The following is a 19,521-nucleotide window of genomic DNA, read 5'->3' on the forward strand; positions in this document are numbered from 1 at the left end:
CTCATCCAAAATATTTTCAAGTAAGTTGTATTTCCAAGAAACAGAGTAGTAGGTATTTTAAAGAAAAGATCATCTTTATTTTGGAGAAAAATGTATATATTTTGGAGAAAAAAAATTGTTTTGGGGAGCAAAAAAATTATGTTTGACAAAAACGTTATTTGAAAAAGTATTTTGAGACTTTGAGGAGAAAACACTTTCAAGAAAAAAAAAGAAAAATATATCCTTCCAATAAAAAAGTGTATCGTATGGAGAAAAAATGTTTTTTTGAGAGAAAGAAAAAAAGTGTTTTTATTTTTCAGCATAAGATTTATTTAGAGAAATTAAAAAAATTACGTTTAAAAACCAGATATATTTTTGAGTCTATTTGTTGTATGCCCAGCGAGATTGGATCCCCACACCAAAAATAAAAGACAGTCGAAGAAAAAAGACTTTAATCTCATGACTGCCTGCATTTTTTTTTTTGCAAGGGGAAACACACCAGCAGCAAGTTGTAATGGAGAACATGTTTATTATTACAATTACTGACACCACTGGATGCTACTTTTTGTTCCCCTTGCATCAACCGAGCTGCACAGGAAGGCCGGCAAATACCGTATTTTCACGACCACAAGTCACACTTAAAAGTCTTACATTTCCTCCAAAATGGACGGGGCGCCTTTTAATGTGGCGCGCCTTAAGTGTGCACCGGGTTCCAACATCTATAAATGTTGTTGTGTGATGAGTGGTCCACTTGACATTTTTTTTTTTTTGGACGTTTTTTTTTTTACCGTTGACTGACTGGGAGCATTTCCTGCCGACACACTGCTTATACAGAGGAAAAGCGGACGCCCCCAGTAGATATATAGCGCCGGGGTGTGCATTGTGCAAAACAACATTGGTTTGGCTAAGGACCCCCGAAAGTGGCACCGACAAAGAGACACGCTTACGAAGCACAGTTTAAACAAGCTATCATTTACGCGGAGGAACCTGGGAATCGAGCAGCCGCGAGAGAATTCAAGATCAACGAATCCATGGTTCGCAAGTGGAGGAAGCAGGAATACGAGCTTCGCCAAGTCAAGAAGACTTAAGCTGAGAAGAAGAAAAAAACGCGGAAACAAGGCGAGGTGGCCCGAGTTGGGTTAATGAGCAAAGAAGAGAAGGGAGAAGCGTCTCAAGTCACCATTCGACTGAGTGCAATAACTCTGCCATGTGCAGCAAGTGAGGAAGCTTGCCATCATTCCGGGAGGCATGACTAAGGAACTCCAACCGCTGGACAGCCGTGTAAACAGGGCGTTCAAAGTGAAGTTGCGAGCGGCGTGGAAGCGATGGATGACAGATGGCGAACACATCTTTACTAAGACGAGGGGGCAGCGCCGGGCGAGTTACGCCACAATTTGCGAATGGATTGTGGATGCTTGGGCTAACGTGCCTGCTTGCACTGTTGTTCGAGCTTTCGCACGGCAACGAGACTGACTCGAACCTGCCGTGTTTGATGGAGAACTTGCCCAGCTGTTCATTTCGGATACAGAAGATGAGGACTTTGATGGATTTGTGGATGAGGATTGATCCAAAAATAACGTGAGTACATCGTTAAATACTTCAATAAAGTACAACCGAACTCAGTTTTGCTCCCGCTGCCTTTTTTAAAAACATTGTTTTAGCATGCATGCATGCTACCGTATGCCTGCGCCCAATAATACTTATGTATGTGTTAAATACAGAAATAGACCCCGTAACTGAGACTGCGCCTTTTAATACGATGCGCCTTGTGGTCGTGAAAATGCGGTAAGCACAATCCAAAACCGATGACAGGAAAGAAAGCTAAAAACCGTGGATGAGCTAAATGACGGATACAACAAAGCAAATTGCGAGCTGAATGTCATAAAATACAGTGGGTATAAAAAGTTTACACACCCCTGTTGAAATGCTAGGTTTTTGTGATGTATAAAAAAAGGAGACTATGAAAATCATTTCTAAACTTTTAGTACCATTAATCTGACCTGTACAACTCAGTTGAAAAAAAAGAGAAATATTTTTGAGGGGGGGAAGTAAAAATAAAGAGCGGAGATAATATGGTTGCAAAAGTGTGCACACCCTTTTATAACTGGGAATGTGGCTGTGTTCGGAATGAACTCATCCAACTCATGTTCAATGAGAGTCAGCACGCACATGCCGCTATTTAAGGTCCCTCTGATTAACCCCAAATAAAGTTCACATGTTCTAGTAGGCTTTTCTTGACTTTTTTTTTTTTTTTGCTTTCTCACACAACATGAGGTTGAATGTGAATATTTAATTCCGAAAACAGTCCCAGTTATAAGAGAGTGTGCACACTAGTGCAACCACATCATCTCAGTTGTTTACATCCCCTCTCTATAATATCTAAATATTTGTTGTGCAGCTTATAGGTCACACTAATAGTGGAAACAGTTTTGAAGTTATTTACAGTATCTTGGTATCGTTTTCTATAGCGCAAGAGGCTGGCATTTGAACAGGGGTGTGGAGACTTTTTTATATCCACACTAGCTAATGAATGAATCCAGCACAGCCGAGTGCCGATTAAGCGTCGTCCTCGGTTTTGATGACATGGAAGAGCGTGACGTTGAAGAGCACCTGGTGTCCATTGTTCCATCCGTAGAGCGCTCGCTCCCGGGCGTTGTAGTCCAGCATGGACATGTGGAAGTACTGGTTGTGGAAGGGGATGTCGGTGTACTCGTAGGCGGACGTCTGCGTGGCGTACGCGTAGTAGACCTTGGCGCCGGTCAGGTGCGAGTTGGTGACGTAAAGCGTCCCGCAGATCATGAAGGCCTCGCCGGCGTTGCGCTTAGAGTACTCGGTGTTCCACGTGGCGACCGCTCGCAACGTGTCGGGTTCCAGGCGACTCAGGACCACGTTACCGGCGTTCCGGTCGGTGGCGTAGACGGCCCACAGGCCCAGCTCGTCCGCCATCAGGTCGATGTCGGAGAAGCCGCCCCACGTGTACGGGTACACGTTGTGGTAGCCGGCCGACTCCAGCGTGCGCTGCGTGAGCACGCGACGCGTCTCCAGGCTGTAGCGCACGATGATGTTGCTCTGCATCTTGTTGTAGTAAAGCGAGCCGTTGTACACCACGTGGTTGGTGCCCGCCCACTTGAATGGCAACGTGTACGTCCGAGACTCCGCGCCCGACACGAAGTCCGCCATGGATTTGTACTCCTTGACGATCTTGTTGTTGGTGTAACCGTCCATGTACCAAACCTGCCGAGAAAGTCCACAAAATGAGGAAAAAAAAGTTGATAATTTTGACAAAAAACATTATAAAACGTCATTTTTCTGAGAAAAAGTATATTCATTAGAAAATAGTTGTGTTCTCCAAAAAAAAGTTGGATGCTTTCAAAAAAAGTAGTATATTTTCAAGGAAAAAAAAGTATTTTTTAGAAAAGTCTTATATTTTGAAGAAACCTATACCAATTCTTTTTCTTTAAAAAAAGATTTATTTTCCAATAAAAAAAATTTGTACATTTTGGAGAAAAAAAGTCATATACTCTCAAGAAAAAAGCTAATTTTGTGAAAAACGTTTTATATGGTCAAGAAGAAAATTGTGTATTTTCGAAAACTTGTAGTTTTCAAAAAGAAGTCTTAAAATCTTGAATAAAAAGTTATTTTTTTAGGAAAAGTATTTTCACAAATAAACGTGCGGAATTATATTTTCCCGACCCAAAAATTACTTTTTTTCACATATTTTTTAAAGAAAAAGAAATATATTATTCAGAGAAAAAAGTCTGTTATATATTTTCAAGCATAAAAACATTCATCAGATAAAGTTTTCAAAGTTTTGTATTTTCAAGGAGAACACAAAGAGATTTGTTTCAGAGAGGTTGTGCATTTGTGAAAAAAGGAAAAAAATGTTCAAGCTACAAGTAGGGTAGTACATTTTAAAGAAAGAAATACGAAAATAGAATTAATTTTTGAAAGTAACAATTTTATTTTTGAGAAAAAAGCTTTAGATTTCAATAAAGAAAATGTATGTACATTTAGAAAAAAAAGTCATATTCTGAAGAAAAATGTACAATTATTTTTAAAACAATGTTTTTCTCAGTCACATATTTATGAGAAAAAAAAGTATATATTTCCAAAGAATTGCTACAAGCGTGCTGGCGTATTACGTCTTCTTTCTGTGGCTGTAGCTGTCTCTTTATTCAAACTTTGAACACCGCACACTCACTTTGTTGTTTTTGGGAGACGCTTGCGGGTCTGTCATCCATGCGCCGAATCTGGTCCCGGAGGTCTTCACTGTGAGTGGGCCGCTGATCTTCATTAGCTTGCCGCATGCTGCAGGTGCACACACACACACAAACACACAAATTCCACGGATGAACTATGGCTAGTTCCAAGTTGATGAATGGATGGATGGATGGATGGATGGATGGATGATTGATGGATGGATGGATGGATGGATGACAGGTGGAGGGATGGATGGATGATGGACAGAGGTATGGATGGATAGATGGATGGATGGATGGATGAAGGGATGGATGGATGGATGGAGAGATGGATGGATGAAGGGATGGATGGGTGGATGGATGATGGATGGAGAGATGGATGCATGGATGATGGATGGAGGTATGGATGGATGGATGGATGATGGATGGATGGGTGGGTGGATGGATGGATGGTTTGTTGGATGGATGGGTGGGCGGATGGATGGATGGATGGGTGAATGGACAGATGGATGGATGGATGGGTGGGTGGGTGGGTGGGTGGATGGATGGATGATGGATGGATAGATGGATGGATGGATGGATGAAGGGATGGATGGGTGGATGGATGATGGATGGAGAGATGGATGCATGGATGATGGATGGAGGTATGGATGGATGGATGGATGATGGATGGATGGTTTGTTGGATGGATGGGTGGGTGGATGGATGGATGGTTTGTTGGATGGATGGGTGGGCGGATGGATGGATGGATGGGTGAATGGACAGATGGATGGATGGATGGATGGATGGGTGGGTGGGTGGGTGGATGGATGGATGGATGATGGATGGAGAGATGGATGGATGGATGGATGAAGGGATGGATGGGTGGATGGATGATGGATGGAGAGATGTATGCATGGATGATGGATGGAGGTATGGATGGATGGATGGATGGATGATGGATGGATGGTTTGTTGGATGGATGGGTGGGCGGATGGATGGATGGATGGATGGGTGAATGGACAGATGGATGGATGGGTGGATGGGTGGGTGGGTGGATGGATGGATGAATGGGTGAATGAAAGGATGGATGGATGGATGGATGCATGGATGGTTGGGTGAAAGGACATATATTTTTAGCCCTGACTGTACATGGTCGTGCATCTCAGACTCACTGAGTTTGCTCATGCAGCTTCTCAGGCGCTTTTCCAAGCTGAGAACTTTCTGGTTGAGCTCGTCATAGTCGAACGTCCCCATCTGTTCCTGGACGGCCAGCAACACCTCGGACAGGTTCTTGAGCTCCACTTTGAACCGGGAGATGATCTTGGCGTCCGTCTTGTACTGCTCCAGCACGGGGATGAGCGGCTGCAACGAGTCCATCTTCTCCTTCAGCTCCTGAGGAAACATCGGGAATATGCCCGCAATCTTCTAGAGTTCCGGATTAGAATGCTAAAGCGAAAAGGAGAGTACCTGGAAGTTTTTGGTGGCCAGCGTCCTCCTGTCCGAATCCATCTGTCTGAACTTGGAGCGCAGACCTTTGATGAGGCTCTCCATCCTCACGATATACTGGAAGTCCCTCTGGGTGCGCAGGTTCAAAACCTCCATGGACTGAGACATGTTCTGGACCTGCTCGGACAACATTCACTCTTAAGGATGTGCTTATTCATCTCTCCATCCAGTCACCCATCCATTGTATATCATTCATTAATGAAGTATCTGTATCAATGTATTGATTGATTTGATTGATTAGCAAGTGTACAGTAAATGTAAAAAAATAAGAAAAGAAAAAGAAAATCCGAGTTGTTCTTTCCTGGTTCTATCTGTGTTCAATCAATGTCTCCTCACACTCTGACACAAATGAAAACATTTGTTTTGGCCAGCACAGAGAAAATGACTCAGCATGAGCACGAGCGTGTGTCGATGCATGTACGCGCCTGCGTGTGTGTGCACGTGCCTTCTCCAGGAGTTGTCGCAGCTGGCGTCCTTTGGCGTCCCGGGAGCACAGACTCTGCCCGGGTGCCACCACCGTGCACACGCAGCGGCCGTTGGCATCGTGGGCGGAGCCGAACACTTGCCAGCCCTCCTGTGGCCCCACCGGGGTCTGCTTGGACACACACACACACACACATTGCATGTCAATAGTGATGTGAACACACGTGTAGTACATACACACGAGAAAATTTATTATGTGTAATATATGTGTAACATGCAATATCAAATGGTTTCTATTATAATGTATAGTAAAATAAGTGATGGAAAACATTTAAGAAATAAATTCATTGACTTACATTAAGATAAAAGACATACAATTTAAATTCTTCTTCTTATTATTATTATTATCATGTAGTGGGTAATTGTAGCATAACCTATTTGCATATCAATGGTATACACATTATATAATTAGAATTTTAGCATAAGCTAATTCAATCGTTTTCTGTATAATATTATAAGAAAAAATTAAAACAATATCATGTTATAAATTAAAACAATATTATCATGTTATAATAGATATTATTATTATATTACGTTTTATTTAATACAAAAAAAATTATAGTATAGAAAATGATTAGCATATAAATTATATATTTTTTTTTACACATCCAAATTTGAAATTTATGTTATTAGTGTCAAATATATGTCATATATATTTTACTATTATATTCTGGATAATAGTTTATATTGTAGACAGGCAGATACACTGCAGATGACGTAGGTACGTATGCAATATGCCATCTATCGCAAAATAAAACGATTACAAAGAAATTATACATTCACTTTTAAGCAACAGAACGTATTATAGTGTTTACGTCAAGATTAAATATGGATGTATACTCCCCTCCACTGTACACAGATACAGTTTATAGATTGAGATTGAAGAGATATTTATAGGCTACTTGATAAAAAAAAATGTTAAGTTAAAAGCCTGATGTTCGATCACGTAATTTTAATATCTAATTCATATTGAAATTACAATTATGTACACATAAAGCAGCCGTCGAGAAAATTGTCCATATAATGGAATACTGTAATAAGAATACTAATTCAAAAAAACATGTCAAATGAGTCGACCCGAGCTTTGTGGTTCCGAGGTGTCTTTGAACTCACCACAGACGGCCAGTAGCCAAATAGCAGCAGCACGAGCACGAACACACACGGCCACGGCGTCCACATCTCGTGACGTGACGTGAGACACAACCACCACAACTTCAAACAAACAACGACAAACGTCACGTTTGAGTTCCCACTCGTGGACCCGTCCACTCGCCCAGTCCGGTGGGGGGGGGGCGTGCCAGTCCAACAAATCAACCAATCAAAAACAACAAAATAAAAAAACGACTGATAGTGTGAAAACAAAGGCAGCGGTGAATCTCAGATGTCCACCCACTCGTGACTTCATTCTGGTGGTTTCGGTTCGGCTCGGAGGATCCAGCTGCTCGTATTGACGCGGGCACGCGCGTGCGCAGCGCCGACACTTTTATTTGGGGGGGCCGGGGGGGGGGGGGGGGGGGTGGTGGAGAAAGCAACATTTGAAAACATTACAAAAAAAACAATTTTTTTGGTGGGGGGGTGATGGGATTTAATGGAAACAATTTGAAGAGAAATGTAAATTTTGGGGGGAATCGGAAAATCTGCTGCAAGATGCTTTGCTTTGTGCTTTTATGCTTTGTGAAAAATACTTGCACTTACTCGACACATACTTTATTTTCGTTGTATTTTCCAATCATCATCATCATCGTGAGCGTAATTTGTGCTTCCAAACACGCGACAATGCACACATCCAGTTTCAGAATCCAGTTTTAATATTTTTTTAAAAGGCACACAATAAGTCAGCAAGGCTTTTTGGTGGTAAATTAACATGAAAGACAATGTCTTATTGCAAAAAAATCGTCATGTATTCTAGAACAGACAAATATGACCCACGTTTAGTTGACGTATAAAGGATAAGAATTTTCTGACAATATTTATATTACTATTTCATTTCCTTTTATTATGGCTCGACTTCCCATTAAGTCATTAAAAAATACTAAAATGTCTTTTGTTTTGCACTTTTGCTTGTTGTAATAAAAGGCAATTTTATTTACAAACATTTTTATACTTACAAATTTGGTCAAACGTACTGTACGTCCTGATTGTACATTTTCTCAACATTTAAACAGGAAAAAACAATTACGAACGGGGACACATGCAAAGTCTCTAAGGGTGGTGGATTCAGAAAGGCACAATATTGTACAAAATAATAATAATCATTATAATAATAATTACAGTTTCATCAAAAAGCAATTTGTGTAGCACCTTGAGTGTTTTGCGCAAACGCACGTCTGTGGTCGAGCGCGTGTCCGCCCGCCACGGCATCAAAAGTCCTTTTTTTTTTTTTGTCTGACTCGCTTCTCAGTCACATGCTTGCGGCCCCACGAGAGGCCACAACGACACTCCCCGCTTCGTTTGTCTTCTTCGCTTTGCGCCCACCGACCCTGTCCGTCGGTGGGGGGGAGGGTAGAGGGAAAGGTGGGAGGCGGGGGTCTCTTGGTAGGCGGTGGGGGCGTCTAGCCAAGGAAGCAGACGGGTCCGACCTCGAAGCCGAACCTCTGGTTGGAGTCGCCGAAGTCGTTGAGCATTACGTCGAGGATGGGCAGCTGGTCGATGCGTGGGGTGTTGATCTCCAGAACCGTCTTCGAGTAGCCCTGCTTGGACTGTAAGCACAACCAATCAGGTAGGTTTCGGGTTTCAAGTCCGAGTTTGAGCTTTAAATTAGGGTTAGCGTTTCAAATTAGGGTTGGACATTAGATTCTCAAATAGGGGTTAGGGCTTCAAATTAGTTTCAAACAAGGGTTAGGGTTTCAAACCGAGGGTAGAGTTTGAAAGTAGGGTTTCAAGCCTGGGTTAGGGTTTCAAAGTACGTAGTAGTTTTAATGCTAGAGTTTTTAAACATCGGTTGGAGTTTTAAAGTACGGTAGTCTCAAATTAGGGTTAGGGATTCAAATTAAATCTTGAAATTAGGATTTCAAGACTGAGTCAGGGTTTCAAACAAGGGTAGGGTTTCAAATTAGGGTTTCAAAAAGGGTTAGGGTTTCAAGCTTGGGTGAGGGTGTCAAACAAGGGATTGGGTTTCAAATTGGGGTTTTAAGAGGGTTAGTGTTCCAAATTAAGATTTCAAATTAGATTTACAAGGCAGGGTTAGTTTTTGTTTTTCTTTTAAATAAGGGCAAGGTTTTCAAATTAGGGCTTCAAACCTGGGTTCGGGATTGAACCCAGATTGCAGCTACAAACCTGGATTGGGGTTTTAAAATTGGGTTTATACTCTGGTTTAGGATTTCAAGTTCAGTTTTGAACTCAGGGTAAGGGTTACAAGTTAGCTTTTTAAATCAGGGTCAGGATTTTAAGACTGTGTTAGAGTTTCAAATTCAGATTTTAAATTAGGGTTAGAATCTCAAATTAGGGTTTAAAAATTGGGGTTTCAAACCTGATATCGGGTTTAAAGATAGGGTTAGGGTTTCAAAGCATGGTTTTCAATTTGGGTTAGGGTTTGAAGTTAGGGTTAGGGTTTCAATGTATGGTTTCATGTTTGGTTTAGGGTTTGAAGTTAGGGGTTCAAACAAGGGTTTAGAGTTTCATTTTAGGGTTTCAAAATAGGGTTTAAAGTGGAAGTAGATGAGGATTTACCGCGCAGCCGTCGGTCAGCGGCTTGATGAATGGGCTGTTGTCATACGACATCTCCTCGTCGTTGGAGCCCAGGAAGCGGAGAGCCTTGTCGTAACTGTCAGCCTTTGCATCGTACCAGGCCGCCGACTGGTGGCACACGTACGAAAAGTTCTGACGCGCCGACGAGCTCAGCAGCTTCAGGAAAGTCATCTGAACCGCGTTGATGCTGTTCTCAGCCATGTCCACGTAGTTCAGCTGCACGTGGGCCAGGAAGGGGAAGTCATCATGGTAGAATGCTAATATGCTAACAGTTGATATGCTAACTTATAGCAAGAGAGCTAATTTAATACAGAACAAACACGCTTTCGAAGATTAATAAAGATTTTACATCACGCCTTGTTGTCAGGCACTATTTCAAATGAGAATCCTAACATGTATGTAGCTACTAATTCTCATTAGAACTTATGAAATGCTAACATGATAACCATTGGTATGCTAACATATAACGAGAAAGCAAGCGGAATAAGGCAGCTTGATTGATAAGGATTTCACATTGTCCTGTTGATGGATACTACTTCTTGTGAGAATTGCTAAAATGCTAACATTTGTTATGCTAACATATGACATAATACAAATCTGAAACCTGAATAGAGAAAGCGCCAAGTCGCATCAATACATATCTTATGTCATGCCCTGGCGTTGGGGACTATTTCAAAAGGTTAATGATACTAGATGAAATGCTAACATGTTAAGATTTTGTATAATTACTAATATATCCAGACCACAACTTCAATACAAAACGGCCCAATGCAGATTGAAGGATTGTATGCCATACTTTGTGGACAGCTACTATTTGAAATGTGAATTCATCAAATGCTAACAGTTGGTACATCTTAACATATCGAATGACAGTAACCTGAGAAATTACGTGCAAAGGCTGATTGCTAAGGATGTTACATCACGCCCTGTAGTCAACTATTATTTCTAATCAGAACTGATAAAATGGTAACATGGTTACAATTGATATAGATATAACATATAAGAAGAGCAGAAATCTGAGTAGAGAAAGCGCTAAAGGTGGATGGACAAGGATATTACATCATGCCCTGAACAGCTACCATTTGATAAAAATTTAATTTGATTGAGAATTTATAAAATGCTAACATACAGTTGGTACACTAACATACAGGAAAATCAGCAACCTGAGTAGTGAAAGCAGAAAGGCCGATTAATTCATTATGCCCATCAGCAACTATTTCTAACGACTGAAAAAAATACTAACATGCTAACAGTTGGTACACTAACAAGAACAGCAATCTGAGCGAAGAAAGCACTAAGGCAGCTGAGTAAGGATTTCATGTCACGCCTTCTAATGAGAGTTGATAAAATGCTAACATGCTAACAGTCAGAATACTAACATATTTCAAGATAGCAACCCAATCCATCCATCTATCATCAGAAAGAGCTAAGACGGATCAACAAGGATTTTACATCACGCCTTCCTGTCAAGGTACGATTTCTTATGAGAATTGATCAAATGTGCCAGCCAGTCTTACTTACAATTTTTCCACGTTTGAATTCACTAAACCAAGACCCGGGCATCTCCTTGGGCCAGTTAGATATTCTGACCTAAAGGGGAGAACAAGGTCACACGACCACGTTCAGTGCAGCTTCTTCACACTGGATTGCATTGCACTGCATGGCTCAACACTCACCCCCGAGGACTTCTTGTCTGGGTTGATACACGTCTCGCCGCCCGCCGTGAAGTTACAGAACACTTTGATGGCATCTCCTACGCAGCCCTGGTTTGGATCAATCCAATATTCACCTGTCGGGGGAGTACGCAAGCATGAAGACGAGCAGAATCCCATGAAATACCAGGGTTGTGTTCGTAATCATTCACTCATTCCCTACTCCTTGATATCTATATAGGGACGTTTATGTAGGAATGTATATTTGCTGCCATCTTGCAGCAACTTGGTGCCAAGGAAGTGAGTTGAGGAGCTTCGTGTAGCGGTTTACTGCCATCTTGTGGTATCTTGGTGCAAATAAACTATGTTGAAGTGAGTTGGGGAGCTTTGTGTAATGCTCTGCCGCTAGCTTGTGGCATCTATAAGCAATAATAAACCTTTTTAGGGGGGGCATCAACTACTCTGATGGGAACGAACGGAAAATATTTTTTCCATATCGGTGCAATGCATCACGGGATATATTGCTTTTCTAGTGATCATTTGTTGTTTGCTACTTTACAAAATGGATTGTGGGATATAGTGAAGGCACTACCTGTACAGAGGGAAAAACCTTTACTCACCACACATTAGAACAACACAACAAACTAGTGAACTCACTATATAGGGCACTATATAGTGGAACGGGAATGATTACGATCACAACCCAGGTAAAAACTGTTTCTGCAGCTAATGCTAAGCTAACCACAGTCTCTACCCTCGCCTACCGTCCGGGAAGTCGGACTGGCTGAGGCGCAGGTCGTTGCAGGTGCGGGCGGGGTTGTCGGCGGTGCCCAGCGGGAACTTCATGCGCTCGATATCCTGCTTGAGGTTGTTGAGGGAGCCGAACACGTCCTCCATGGCCAGGCCGTCGACGCTGTAGTCGTCCGCTGCCTCATCCGCCTGCTCCTCGGCGTGCCGCTTGTTCTTCCTTGACACATGCTGGATGGGCAGCGACTGGATGATGTCACCTGCTGGGCCCTGCGGAGGACAAGAATGAAGTTGAACCAAACTGGACTGAATAAAGCCAAATTTGACCCACATTTTGGAGAGGTCTGACATGCTAAGGCTTGGTATGCTAATTTATAGAATTATCAGCAATCTGAGCAGAGGAAGCGCTAAAAGTTGATCAGTAAGGATTTTACATCATTCCTTGAAGTCAGGCACTATCTCTGATAAGATCCAATGAAATGCTAACATGCTAATAGTTAGTACAGTGGCATACAGTATAACAAGAACTACAACCTGAGTCGAGAAAGTGCTTAAGCAGAGCAAGATTTATTAGCATGCGATGAAAAATAAGCAGTTCAAAACCGCTAACAGTTTAACTCACTATGTTTGTGGTTTAATTTTGGCAGCTTTCTATTTCATGGTTTTGTTCAATCGCTATTTGCCTGGGGGACAGTTCTTTCAAAAAGTTCTGGAACTTTCAAGCTGGCATAATACTTGAGTGCTGAATTGAACTGATAAATGCTGACATGGCAAATGTTGGTATGCTAACATATACTCTGGAAAGATCACCAACCTGAATAAAGAAAGCACTAAGTTACACTGAGAGTGCTACAAAATGGAGGACCCAATGAACATTATGTATCATATTTTTTAAATGAAAAATATGCCCTGCGATTGGCTGGCAACCAGTTCAGGGTGTACCCCCCCTCCTGCCGAAGATAGCTGGGATAGGCTCCAGCACATCTGGGACCCTTGTGAGGATAAGCGGCTACCAACACTATTGTTAGTGGTTTTATTTTGGTAGCTTTCTACTTCCTGTTTTTGCTGCATTGCCTTCTTTTGACAGGTTCAGGAACTTCCAAGGGTGTCTTCAATGGTAAAGTGATACAATGCTAACATGCCAGCAGTTAGTACGCCTCCAGGCGGCACATAAGGCAGGCCGAGACTTTGACAAAGACTATAAAGAAAGAAAAGGCTAAGTTTCAGCGCCCTAACTTTTGGCTCACATCAAAGAATACATTTAGGACTGGAGCAGGTATTGACCAACGTTTTGCAAACAAGGGACTTTGATTTGGATCTGAATACGCACCAAGTCACGATATAGACTGCTTCGTTGCGCTAGCCGGTTAGCAGGTTAATAAAACTGTGCGCCTCTTTGGAAAGTCAAATCTCCTAACCATTACGCTATATAAACTTTGTTGGCATACAGCCATACATCATTGAGTCAAGGAGGGATAAAAAGGTGCCTCTTTTAGAACATAGGAAAGGAACGCACTATGTCAAATGAATTAGACTTCACTTCTCCTAACCAACATCATCGTGCGGCAGGGAGTATTGCTGACCTAAGTCTCTAGCTTGCTTTCTTTTCTTTTTCCGTTTTTCTTTCTCTCACCAAAAATTTTATTCCTCGTATGTTTCTATATTTCATAATATTTTGTTTACAGCTGTTTTTCCCTACATAGTTAGTTTTACAATCAAAGCTATTTTTTATGGTCACATTGCTACTGTTTTGTAAGACTGTATTCTTGATACATGTTTATTTATATATATTATTTATATATATTGTTGTGTACTATATATATATATATTTTTTTTAGCCCTGCGATTGGCTGGCAACCAGTTCAGGGTGTACCCTGCCTCCTGCCCGATGATAGCTGGGGTAGGCTCCAGCACTCCCGCGACCCTTGCGGCTCAGAGAATGGATGTTTTTTTTTAAGTCTCTAACGTGAAACTCGAGGATCATTACTTCATCGGCAGCCTGTTGCTTTAAATCTATTGCTACCGTGAACAATTGTGGATAATATATCCCATTTCCTTTCGTAAAGGTTGGTCAGGAGTAGCCTTAGCTAAAGGGTGCAATTGAGGCACCTTTCCTAAGCATTTTTAGAATACCAATGACGTATCCTCCAAGTACTTCCGGGTCGTCATTCTTCCGGGATAGGAAAGGAAAGTTTCGAAGCGAAAATGAGAATACGAAGAAGCCCTGTGTTTTACTGTTTTTTGACACTCGAAAGGGGGAAACTCACAGGGGGTCCAGGTGGTCCTATCACTCCGGGGTCTCCTTTCTGACCTGCTCCACCCTGAAGGCAAAAAACAGCATCACAGACAATGTTAAGATAGAATCCATTATCAGGAATGAAGGATAAATGATTACAAAAACTTAACTTACAATTGATCCCTTGGAGCCTTTTTGTCCATGAGCTCCCTGGTAAAAAAAAAAAAATAAAAAATCGAGACGGGTGAACATGATGGTGGAGAACGGGGGGGAAATGTGCAAAAAGAGCAACTTACAGAAATACCAGGAGGACCAGGAGGACCCAGAGGACCGTGAGGACCCATAATACCCTTACGGTAGATAAAATCATAAATTAGAATGTAATGAAGACTTTTTTGGAGACGTCACTTTGATATGAACTCACAGATTCACCCTTGCCACCACCGTTGCCCTGCGGTCCAGGCAGACCTCTGTCTCCCTTCTCTCCAGACTCTCCAGGGGGTCCAATCAGACCGATTAGACCGGGGTGGCCCTGTATGAAAAGGCAACATCATTCCATTCGATTTGTGAATTGTAAGTAGAAGAATACATTCTAACAATTTGCAAGGAGCCACAATTTAAATTTGTATCTTACTGATGCTAACATATTTCAAGATTGCAACCCAAGGAGAGAAAGCGCTTAAGATGATCAATGAGCATTTTAAAGCACACCTTATTATCAGGTAACATTTCCAATAAGAACTGATCAAATGCTAAACTGTTGATATGCTAACATGTAAAAAGATAGCAACTAAAGTAGGGAAAGGGCTAGGATTTCACATTCTGCCTTTTTGTCAGGTACTAATAAGAACTGATCAAATGATAACATGCTCACTGTTAGATAGCTGTTAGATACCAAGATAGTAGCCCAATTAGAGAATGTGCTGAGGCAGATTGATAAGGATTCACTGTAACGCCTTGTTGTCAGGTACCATTTCGAACATGGAACAGAAGAGAACGGATCAAATGGTAAAATTTGGTACGCTATTATAAATTAAGATCAGCAACCTGAGTAGCGAAGTCGATTGAAAAGGGATTGCCAACACACCTTACTGTTCAGGTACTTTTTCTAATGTGAATAACGCTGATTATCGTTGGCGTCTTACCTTCTCTCCCTTGAATCCAGAGTCGCCTTTCATACCAGGAAGTCCGGGTGGTCCCTGTCGGGGGTCAGGATGGTGAGTGTAAAGGACAGTAGAAAAAACCCTGTGTGGAGGTATTTTACAGAACTTACAAGGGGTCCAGGAGGTCCATCTTTTCCAGAGGCACCAGGAAGTCCTTGCTCGCCCTGAGATAAAACGGAATACAGGATGTGGCTTAACATGTGCGCTAACAAATGGTTTGGGTACTTACAATATCAATACTCCTCATTTCCATTCTTCTTTCCGAAATCAAAACTCAGTACTCACAACAGGGCCGGGGATTCCTCGAAGACCCTCGGCACCTGGTTTTCCGGAGGGCCCCTGGGCTCCCACGGGACCGGTCTTTCCAGGAGGTCCCTCGGCTCCGGCTTCTCCCTGGGGGAAACATCAGGTTGTTAAGGCTGTAAAAGGCGCTTTTCTTTGGACTCTACACGTGCCAGATATTATTGTATCCGAGTCACGAGAACTGATCAATTTCTAACATGCAAGTTGGCATTGTAGCATTCAAATTGTACATTGCTATACAGCAGATGAACATACCGTATAGCAAGATCCAGTAGATTGCTCAGTATTTTACATTGTCATGCTTTGTTGTTGGGCATAATCTACTGAGAACTGATCAAAAGCTATCATGCTAACAGTTGGCACACTAACATAAAGCAAGATCTGAGTAGAGAGAGCGCTAAAGTTTACTGAAAAGGATTTTACAATGTCATGCCTTGTTGTCAGGTACTTTTGCTAACAATAACATAAAATACTAACATGCAAACAGTTGGTATGATAAAAATCAAGCTAGATTTTACGAGAGAAAGTGCTACAGGCTGATCAATAAGAACTTTTTGTTCTCACACGTTGTCAGGTACTATTTTTACAAGAGACGGCATCAAATGCTAACATGCTGGCATTTGTTAGCTAACATATAGCAAAAACTGAGGAAAGACAGCACTAAGGCCGATCAATAAGGATATTAGGTTATCACGCCATGTTGTCTGGTACTATACCATTTTTAAATAGGACCAACCAAATACCAGCATGCTAACAGTTGGTATGCTAAAATATAGAACGATCAGCAACCTAGTGATAACTCATTTTACTTGATCACACCTTGTAGTCAGGTACTAATTCCAATGAGAATTGACCAAATGCAAACATGCTAACAGTTTGCATGCTAACATATCGCAAGATAGTCGTAGAGAAAGCTAAAGTCGAAGGATTTGACATAATCATGCCTTGTTGTCAGGTGCTATTGATAATGAGAAATGATGAAATGCTAACATGCTGTTATTTTGTTCTGCTTAAATCAATGTTTTACCTTGGATCCCTTCTCTCCTTGTCGTCCTTCCTGACCTGCTGGTCCAATGGGTCCCTTCAGAAAAAAAAACCCACACAGTTATTGATGACGCTATTATTTAATTTATTGACCACCGGTGAGAAGCGTTGACCTTGAGAGATTTTCCATTATGTTCCAAACATGCTAAAAGCTAAAAGCTGTCCAAACAGCCTTGGGTCACCAGCATACTAGTGTGTTTTTATGTGCCATTAGGGGCAATAATCAAATGTGTGTGTGTGTGTGTGTGTCTGTGTGTGTGCATCCAAGCGTGTATGTGTGCTCATGCTAATGTGCATCGTTGCATAGCGACTCTAAAGACTATTATTGCAACATCATTTATAAAATCATATATTTTATATATGGTAATTATACTAAATAATATTAGGGTGGTACAGCACACATTCCGCATATTGTCGTATCAAATACACCATGCATTATGATTTATAAGATAACAATAGACTATACAATACATATTATACATTACTATGACTATGCATTAAAGTGATGCAATATGATCAAACAAAGATTAAGATCATAATTATGTATACAAATCTATTAGATTATGATTGAAGTGATGTTTATCTCCAAATATGACAAACACTCGCCATACTTTACTAGATATGCAAAATAATTTTAATTCAATAAGTATTAATACAATAATATACACAGTATCATTTTTATTATATATGTATTAAAATGTGATTAATATTAGGATGTTTTTGCACATACACTGGATATTTTTACTACGTAGCAAATAAACATCATATTATTATTAATAAAATATACAGTCCAACCCATAAGAGTGCCGACATTGTGACTATTATGCAATATGGGTATTGTCCAATAAAATTTTAACCATCTCAACAATTTTGGGAGTTTTTATACTAAAAACAGCAACATTACTTTTCAGACAAAATAAATATGCAAAAATGGCGATTCGGCCATTATTATCTGTCAAATCAAATACAAAAATTCCAACTACTATATATTAAAAATGGCACACATTCCAAATCGAAATGCCCCATTTTTTACAACTGTCTACTCACCCGTTTGCCAGGAGGTCCTGGTACACCAGCCTCCCCAGAAGGACCTGGCGGACCCTAAAAGAGGGGAGGAAAAAAAAATAATTGTACCATTGGGATGCAATTCTTCCAGGTGCAAATTATCTTCAGAGTTGTAACAACGTACTGGTTGACCGGGCTCTCCGTCGTCTCCCTTGTCACCTCCTAAACCGTCAAGGCCCTAAATGTTGAGATTTTTTAAACATTCAAATCAATATACATTTGTTGCCACACAAAATGGAGGCCACACAATAACGCGCCATGACGATGTACATTAGCAAAAAAACATCGAAAATTAGCGATAAATTATAAATAATTTATATTATATATCTAATACTTACAGCAGCACCGGGCTCACCAGGGGGACCAGGGTCTCCCGGGAAGCCGACAGGGCCCTGTAGAGACGGTGAAAAAATGAGTCAGCTTTTTAAAAAGAAAATGGATGGATGGATGTCACGGTGTCAAGCGTTTCCACATACAGGGTTACCCTTGGGGCCATCATCTCCAGAGGGTCCGCGGGCCCCGGCAGGTCCTGCGGCTCCAGGTGGTCCAGATTCTCCCTTCTCGCCAGTCTCTCCTCGGAGTCCCTGAGGATGAAAAACACACCACGGCATGATTCTGCCACCTAAACAACATTCACAATATCATAATAAACATTTACATTTTGTGTGAAAAGGACTTACTGCTGAACCTGGCTCTCCCGGTGATCCTGGGTTGCCGGCTTCACCATTTTCTCCCTGTTGAGCGACAAGAAAGAATTTAGCTAGTTGTGTCAAAATGCAGCTAAATACTGTATTAGCATAGAGTAGCCTTTCCCCAACTTGATACCCCCTTCAACAAATGGTGCACTACCACTTCCCTGTACACACCACCCCAAAAAAATGTCAATCCTGTTTTAAGCCCTTCAACAGATACGGTGCACCACTTCATCCCTGTGCACACCGAGAAAAAAACAACAAAAAAACAAAAACAAACAAACAAACCAAAAAAACAATATTCACAACCAGAAAATAACCACACATTGGTTGAGCGTTGATTTTAAGCCATGCACCTAATATCCCAAGAGAGATTGTGCACCCCTTCTTCTCTACTGTCCATGATCAAAAAGTAAAAAAAAAAAAAAAAAAAAATTATTATTTTTTTTTTAAACTAGAAAAAGCTAGCGGGCATTGTAACATTGCTGATTTGATACCTTCTTAACATACGTACCCCTTCAACACCCCCATCTTCCCACTGAACACAACCATCCATCCATCCATCCATTTTCTGAGCCGCTTATCCTCACTAGGGTTGTGGGAGTGCTGGAGCCTATCCCAGCTATCATCGGGCAGGAGGCGGGGTATACCCTGAACTGGTTGCCAGCCAATCGCAGGGCACATACAAACAAACAACCATTCACACTCACATTCACACCTACAGGCAATTTAGCGTCTTCAATTAACCTACCATGCATGTTTTCGGGATGTGGGAGGAAACCG

At 41.4% G+C, this 19,521-nt stretch overlaps 2 protein-coding genes across 4 annotated transcripts in view; both read right to left on the bottom strand.

Moving 5' to 3' along the window:
- Positions 1-416: 416 nt before the first annotated feature.
- On the bottom strand, positions 417-7,562 carry LOC133488439 (noelin-3-like). 2 transcript variants are annotated; one of them, XM_061796273.1, is made up of 6 exons: positions 7,263-7,562; positions 6,112-6,258; positions 5,628-5,783; positions 5,333-5,552; positions 4,181-4,287; positions 417-3,213 (listed from the first exon to the last, which is right to left on the bottom strand). In XM_061796273.1, the coding sequence occupies exons 1-6, from the start codon at positions 7,326-7,328 to the stop codon at positions 2,536-2,538; spliced, it is 1,374 nt and encodes a 457-aa protein (XP_061652257.1). In that variant the 5' UTR covers positions 7,329-7,562; the 3' UTR covers positions 417-2,535. The 2 variants fall into 2 exon arrangements, with proteins under 2 accessions (XP_061652257.1, XP_061652256.1); XM_061796272.1 differs by having other exon boundaries at positions 6,112-6,261.
- Positions 7,563-7,936: 374 nt separating this feature from the next.
- LOC133488438 (collagen alpha-1(XI) chain-like) overlaps positions 7,937-19,521 on the bottom strand; it is an 85,030-nt gene continuing 73,445 nt past the window's right edge. For both annotated transcript variants that reach the window (XM_061796271.1, XM_061796270.1), the window contains 18 exons: positions 18,727-18,780; positions 18,523-18,630; positions 18,385-18,438; positions 18,171-18,224; positions 18,029-18,082; positions 16,965-17,018; positions 15,920-16,027; positions 15,745-15,798; positions 15,617-15,670; positions 14,896-15,003; positions 14,768-14,821; positions 14,646-14,681; positions 14,503-14,556; positions 12,253-12,505; positions 11,513-11,625; positions 11,358-11,426; positions 9,819-10,052; positions 7,937-8,848 (listed from right to left, as the gene is read on the bottom strand). In XM_061796271.1, coding sequence (XP_061652255.1) covers positions 8,702-8,848; positions 9,819-10,052; positions 11,358-11,426; positions 11,513-11,625; positions 12,253-12,505; positions 14,503-14,556; positions 14,646-14,681; positions 14,768-14,821; positions 14,896-15,003; positions 15,617-15,670; positions 15,745-15,798; positions 15,920-16,027; positions 16,965-17,018; positions 18,029-18,082; positions 18,171-18,224; positions 18,385-18,438; positions 18,523-18,630; positions 18,727-18,780 — 1,662 coding nt within the window. In that variant the 3' untranslated portion in view covers positions 7,937-8,701. The remainder of the gene's footprint in view (positions 8,849-9,818; positions 10,053-11,357; positions 11,427-11,512; positions 11,626-12,252; positions 12,506-14,502; positions 14,557-14,645; positions 14,682-14,767; positions 14,822-14,895; positions 15,004-15,616; positions 15,671-15,744; positions 15,799-15,919; positions 16,028-16,964; positions 17,019-18,028; positions 18,083-18,170; positions 18,225-18,384; positions 18,439-18,522; positions 18,631-18,726; positions 18,781-19,521) is intronic.

This window comes from Phyllopteryx taeniolatus, chromosome 14 (genome assembly GCF_024500385.1).
Source record: "Phyllopteryx taeniolatus isolate TA_2022b chromosome 14, UOR_Ptae_1.2, whole genome shotgun sequence".
NCBI lineage: Eukaryota > Metazoa > Chordata > Actinopteri > Syngnathiformes > Syngnathidae > Phyllopteryx > Phyllopteryx taeniolatus.